The sequence below is a fragment of the Streptopelia decaocto genome (assembly GCF_964273445.1).
Source record: "Streptopelia decaocto genome assembly, chromosome: 20".
Lineage (NCBI taxonomy): Eukaryota > Metazoa > Chordata > Aves > Columbiformes > Columbidae > Streptopelia > Streptopelia decaocto.
The window spans coordinates 1,830,820-1,837,438 of NC_138675.1; the positions used below are offsets into that span (position 1 = coordinate 1,830,820).

The 6,619-nt window shown below is 59.7% G+C and overlaps 1 protein-coding gene across 1 annotated transcript; it reads left to right on the forward strand.

Moving 5' to 3' along the window:
- Positions 1 to 1,083: 1,083 nt before the first annotated feature.
- Positions 1,084 to 5,853, forward strand: SH2D5 (SH2 domain containing 5; the record flags this gene model as incomplete). Its single annotated transcript, XM_082069906.1, has 9 exons — positions 1,084 to 1,220; positions 1,392 to 1,472; positions 1,592 to 1,666; positions 1,891 to 2,034; positions 2,124 to 2,333; positions 3,235 to 3,397; positions 3,928 to 4,030; positions 4,111 to 4,270; positions 5,653 to 5,853. The coding sequence occupies exons 1-9, from the start codon at positions 1,137 to 1,139 to the stop codon at positions 5,851 to 5,853; spliced, it is 1,221 nt and encodes a 406-aa protein (XP_081926032.1). The 5' UTR covers positions 1,084 to 1,136.
- Between the last annotated feature and the right edge of the window lie 766 nt (positions 5,854 to 6,619).

Genomic DNA, 6,619 nt, shown 5'->3' on the forward strand with positions numbered 1-6,619 from the left:
TGGGGGGCTTGGGGAGGAAAGACCCCCCAAATTGTGCCAGAAAGGAGAGGGGCGACCCTGGGCTTGCAAAGGGGATGGGGGCACCGTCGCCCCCCCCACGCCGTGGGGACGCGCTTGGAGCTGCCGTGTCCCCCCTTTGCAGTGTGTTTGCACCCGGGTGGCTGCGACGCAGCCTCGGTGACGGTGACACGAGTTGCGCCAGTCTCAGCTGGGGGGGACAAAACCGCTTTGAGTGGCTGGAGAGGGGCTGGGTGCGTCCCTCTGACTGAAAAAGCACCCCCAAACCTGCTGCCCCCATTGCTGGGGCTTTGGGGATCAGCCATGGGGATCTTGGTGCTGTGTGGGTGACGGGAAGTGGGACAGAGCATGTGGGGGGGGTCAGGGTGGAGGGCACCCCAAAATCTTCCTGGGGGTCAGGACGTGGGGACACTTGGGTTTCCTTGAGGCTGGGATGTGGGGACCGCAGGTGTCACATCTGGGGTGGGGATTTGGGGGTGGCCACAGTGCTTTTGGGGTCAGAACACAGGGACACTTGGGTTTCATTGGGGCTGGGACATGGGGACCACAGGTGTTATGTTTGGAGTGGGGATTTGGGGATAGTTACATTGCTTTTAGGGGTCGGATGTGGGGACCCTTGCGCCGTGCTTGGGGACAGGCTGCTGGGACACTTGATGGAGGTGGGGACGTGGGGACCCTTGTGTGGCACTTGGGGACACAGGGGTCCCTCTGCTGGAGTCGGGATGTGGGGACACTCATGTCAGGGGGTGGGACATGGGGACTCTTCAGTGATGCTCGGGATGGGGACATTGCGGTTGGGGCCAGCACTTGGGGACCATTTTATTTGGGTTAGTATAGAGGAACCCCCTGCTTTGGGGTGGCACTTGGGGACACCTGCGCTGCAGTCAGGAATTGGGGAGCACTGTATGGTGACCGCAGCATCTCCCCAGGGCTCAGTGGGCTGGAAACGGGGGACAGTGGGGACAGTTTGTGTCTGTCCCCTCCTTTCTCACAGGGACCCTGCCCAGGGGCCAGATCTGCACTCCCCACCACCCTGGGCGGCTCCGGATAATTCGGATGCGGTGCCTGAGCCACTTAACCCCGTCCTGCTCCAACCGTCACCCCCAAACCGCGCTGCCATGAAGAAGAAGCCGGCAAATGGGAGGGGACCGGATCCTGCGCCCCCCCCGCAGCGAACCCGCAGCATCACCAAGCTGGCTGAGGTGATTTACCCACAGGGGGGACACGACACCCCAAAATGGGGTTTGGGTGCCGGTGCATCCCCGCGACCCCCCAACCCACCATCTCGGGCTGGTCCGGTTGCTCTGGGGGGGCATTTGCAGCATCTCGGGGGGGTAGTTGCTGACGCGGGTGGGTTTTTGTGTCCCCCCCAGTACGTGGGCTCCTTCACCGTGGAGGATTTGGACCTGCAGCAGCAAGCGGGGCGGCTGGAGGAGCAGCTGCGGGCGCTGAAGGTCGGGCACCCACCGCTGCTCCCCCTTGCTGGGAAACGGGGGGGACCCCAAATAACGGGGGGGACCCCTGGGTGGCCCAGCCTGGACCCGACCCAAAATGCTGCACGTCTCCCAACCAGGACTGTCCCAGGAGGAGGTCGGTGGTGCTGAGGTTCAGCTTGCAGGGGCTGAAGGTTTACGGCGCTGACGGGGAGGTACGGGCTACTGGGGGGTCCATGGGTTCTGGGGGGGCTGGAAAGGTGCTTTGGGGAGGAGGTTGCACCACCCTGAGAGGTGCTTTTTGCTTGGGAACCTACTTTGCACTTGCAAACATTTGCAACCTGCTGTGCAAACAAGGTGACCCCGGCATCGCCTGCACCCCAGGGGCGTCCAGAGCCGCTTGGTCCCAGTGACCCCCCACCCCACCTTGTCCCCGCAGACGCTGCTGATGGCGCACGCTCTGCGCCGGATCCTGTACAGCACGTGGCGACACGCCGACCGCCAGTTCGCCTTCGTGGCCCGCAACCCCCACAGCCCCGCCAGCCCCCTCTTCTGCCACCTCTTCATGGGGCCCCCAAGCGAGGTGCGTGGCCCAAACCCCCTTATTCCCCCCCAAACTCCCCATTGTTATTATTTTTAATATTTGCACGCAGCTTCTCTTGCCTCCCGCAGGTGCAGACCCTCCACCTCTTGCTCTGCCGCTCCTTCCAGCTCTGCTACCTCCTGGCGCACCCCAAGGAGCAGGCGGGCGAGGGGGAGCCCGCGGGGGCCGGGGTGCTGCGGGAGCCCCTCAACCCCGAGGAGGTGTCGCGCAACGTCAACGCCCTCGTGTCCTTCCGCCGCCTGCCCGCGCCCGCCGGCCTGGGCTCCCTGGGCGCAGGGGTGGGTGCAGCCGGCCAGGGTGCTGGGTGCCGCACCGCCGGCTGTTGCACGGCGTTTTTGTGCATGGCGTTTTTGCACGGCCTTTTCTTGCACAGCGATTTGCACGGCGTGTTGTTGCACAGCACGTTTTTCCATGGCTTTTGTTGTACGACCTTTTCTTTTGCACAATATTTCTTTGCACAGCGCTATGTCCGCAGCACTTTCTGCAGAGCTTCTTGCACGGTGTTTTGCCCGGCAGTTCTTGCAGAGCTTTTTCTTGTGCGACGCTTTGCACGGCGTGTCATTGCACAGTACATTTTGTATGGTGTCTCACGGGGCATTTTCTTGTACAGCCTTTTTTGGTGCGGTGTTTCTTTGCATAGTGCCAGGACACTTTTTGCTGAGCAGCTTTTTGCACGATGGTATTCGCACAGGATTTTTTGCATGGTGTTTTGCAGGACCCTCTTTGCATGGCATTTAGCATGGCATTGTTTTTATATGTTGTTTTTTTTGCCTGGTGTTTGTTGCATAGTGTTTTGCATGGACTTCTTTGGCATGCCATTTTTTGCAAAGCGTTTTTGCACGGCGCTATTTTGCACGGCACCTTTTGTATAGTGCTTTGCACGGCAGTTTTTCACATGGTGTTGTTTTGCATGACTTTTTTGGCATGGCATTTTTTGCATGGTGTTCTTTGCGTGTTGTTTCACATAGTGTTTTTGGCATGGCATTTTTTTTGCAAGGTGTTCTGCAGCGCATTTTTGCATGACGATCTTTTTGCACAACTACTTTTGCACAGCGTTGTTTTGCGAGGTGTTTTGCACAGCGTTTTTATGAGCAGCTCACGAGTTCTTTGCGCAGTGTTTTGCACAATATTTCGCCCGGCGGGCACCCCCAAAACTCCCCGCACTCCTCCATCCTGCAGGAGCGGCGGGCGGAGGCGGAGGGCAGAGCCTGGCGCCCGGGGAACCCCTATTGCTCCCCGGTTCTGGTGCGCAAGAAAGCCATCCGCAGCAAAGTCCTGCGCTCGGGCGCTTACCGGGACTGCGGGGCCGAGAGCCAGCTCCACCAGCCGCCCCGCGACGCCGGTGAGTGCCAGAGGGGAAACTGAGGCATGGGGAGGACGCATAACCCTGAGTTTGTGGATTTTGGGGGGCAAATTGGGGATTAGAGCCATGAAGATGCTGAAGGGAGTGGAGCATCTCCCGTGGGAGGAAAGGCTGAGGGAGCTGGGGCTCTGGAGCTGGACAAGAGGAGACTGAGGGGGACTCATTCCTGGGGATCAATATGGAAAGGGGGAGTGTCAGGAGGATGGAACCAGGCTCTTCTGGGTGACAACCAGTGACAGGACAAGGGGCAATGGGTGCAAACTGGAACACAGGAGGTTTTGCTTAAATATGAGAAGAAACTTGTTCCTGGTGAGGGTGGCAGAGCCTGGCCCAGGCTGCCCAGGGGGTTGTGGAGTCTCCTTCTGTGCAGACATTCCAACCCGCCTGGACACCTTCTGTGTAACCTCATCTGGGTGTTCCTGCTCCATGGGGGGATTGCACTGGATGAGCTTTCCAGGGCCCTTCAACCCCTCACATTCTGGGATTCTGTGATTAATGGGCTCTTGCAGCAGCAGTGGGATGGGAGAGCAAAGGGGCGAGGAGCTTGGCTTTCCTCCCTGAAAACGAGAGCGTCCTCGCCGAGAGCGTCTGGGCCTTCGCCGGCATCGCCAGGTGAGCACACAGGGGGTCCCGACCCGCCGCCATCCCCCCTGCCCTCCCTGCGCCCACCCGCCGCCTCGTCCCCTCCCCAGGGACAGCGGCATCGCGCTGCTGCGGCGGGACGTCCCCGGCGCCTTCCTGCTGCGCCCGGAGCCCGGGCTGCCCAAGCGCTGGTGCCTGTGGGTGCGCGCGCCCTGCGGCGTCGTCCCCTATTGCCTGTTCCGGACCCAGCAGGGCAGGTTCTGCGTGGAGGTGAGGGCCGGCGTGGGGGCGGCACGGGCGGGGGCATTGGGTGCATGAGTGCACGGGTGCGTTTGCTTTGCAAGTTGCAGCGGTGCACGGTTGCACCTGGGTAAGCGCATTTGATGCGGCTGCGCATGGATGCGCTGGTGCATGGATGTACTGGGGGTGCAAATGCATTGGTGTATCATAGCGCTGCATTTGGTGCATCAGGGCATGGATATGCTAGGGTGTAAGTGCATTTGGTGCGTCCATGCTTGGAATACATCAGTGCATGGATGCACTGGGATGTAAGTGCATTTGATGCATCGGTGCATGGATACACTGGGATGTAAGTGTATTTGATGGACTGTGTAAGTGCATTTGGTGCAACCAGGCACGGATGCACTGGGGTGTAAGTGGGTTTTATGCATCGTAGAGCTGCATTTGTGCATTGGTGCACAGATGCACTAAGGTGTAAGCGTGTTTGTTGCATCATATAAGTGCATTTGGTGCATCCACGCTTGAAATACGTTGGTGCATCGGTGCGTGAATGCACTGGGATGTAAGTGCATTTGATGTGTCTGTGTGTGGATGCAGCGGTGCATGGATGCACTGGGGTGTAAGTACATTTGGTGCACTGTAGAACTGCATTTGGTGCATTGGTGCACAGATGCACTGTGGTGTATGCGCATTTGGTGCACTGTAGAACTGCATTTGGTGCATCAGTGGATTAGGGTGCAAGTGCATTTGTAACATCTGTGCATGGCTGCACTGGGGTGTATGTGCATTTACTGCAGGGGTGCACAGGTGCATTTGCTTCACGGTTGCATCTGTGCACAGGTGTTCGGGCGCATCGGTGCGTGGTTACTCTGGTGTGTAAAAGCATTTGCTTCCTAAGCACATGGGTGCACAGAGGCATTTGCTTCGTGGTCACGTTGGTGCATCTATGTGTGGGTGCACAGGGGGAGTGGTGCATGGGCACATTTGATTTGTGGGTGCACTGGTGCTCAGGTACCAGTGGGTGTGGGCTGTGGGTGTATCCATGCTTCGGTGTGCAATTACATTTGATTTGTGGGTGCACAGGCACACTGGTGTGGTGGGTGCACTGGTCATGGTTGCATTCAAGTTGTGGGACACAAGTGTGCCTGTGCATGGGTGCTTGGTGTCAGTCTAATTCATGGTTGCATTTGAGTTGTGGGTGCACTGGTGCATTTGATTTGCGGGTGTATCCGTGCACAGGGTGCATCGACACAGGCGCATCACGATGTGGGTGCAACAGGTGTGTGAGCGCACTTGATTCGTGTGCGCACCCATGCGCTGGTGCACCGAGTACACAGGTGGTTCTGTCCGTGGGTGCGTTCAATTCTGGGGTGCGTGGGGGGCTCACCTCTCCCCTCTCCCGGCACCTGCAGCATTCCAACGCCGAGTTCACCAGCGTGGCCGCCCTCCTGGCTCACTACTCGGGGTCACCGGGGGGCTGCTTCTGCCGCCTGGCCCCCGGCCGCCGCAACCCCGGTTACGAGGAGCGGGACCCCGGCGGGGGGGCCAGCACCTTTGGGGAGGCCACCTGGGCCCCCACTGCCCCTGTCGGGGTGCAGCATGAACGGGGTTAGGCCCAGCTGCCCCCTGCTTGGGCACGGAACCCCCCAAAACCCCCACTGAGCTTTAAATCGCTGCCATCTGCCTTATTGATTCCCCTCCCGCGGGCTGCACGGCGCGTCTCGGGCAATAAACGGCTCTCGTGCTACCGGAGAGGTCTGATGGCGGCTGTTTGTTCCCACTCCCCCACCACGTGCAAGTATGCACACTATTGTGCGTGCATTTGCACACTTTCGTGCATATGTGCGCCCATGGACTTGCACTCATTCACTTGCAGGCACACGCGCTTGTGCTCTGGTATGTGCATAATTGCACCAAGCGCTTGTGCCTGCCCGCAGACGCACACGCTTGTGCAATTGCACCACGCGCTTGTGCAATTGCACCACGCGCTTGCGCAATTGCAGCACACGCTCACACCTGCATGTGTACACACCTGATTGCACAATTGCAGCACACTCCTGCCTGCATGCACGCCCACGTGCACACACTTGCACTCGTGCTTGCACAGTTGCACCATGCACTCCTACCTGCACGCATGCATGCACACAAGTCCACTCTGTGCTCTCGCCTGCATGCACACCCACGTGCCCTCCCCACGCCCTCGTGCCCGCACCCATGCACACGTGCGCTTGCACGACTGCACCACGCACTCCTATCTGCTCGTGCACCCACGTGCCCTAACGCGCTTGCACAATCGCCCCGTGCGGTCGTGCTCGCCCTCGTGCACCTGTGGCGCGCTCCCGCTCTCGCACACCTGCGCGCGCGCGCCCGCCGTCACGT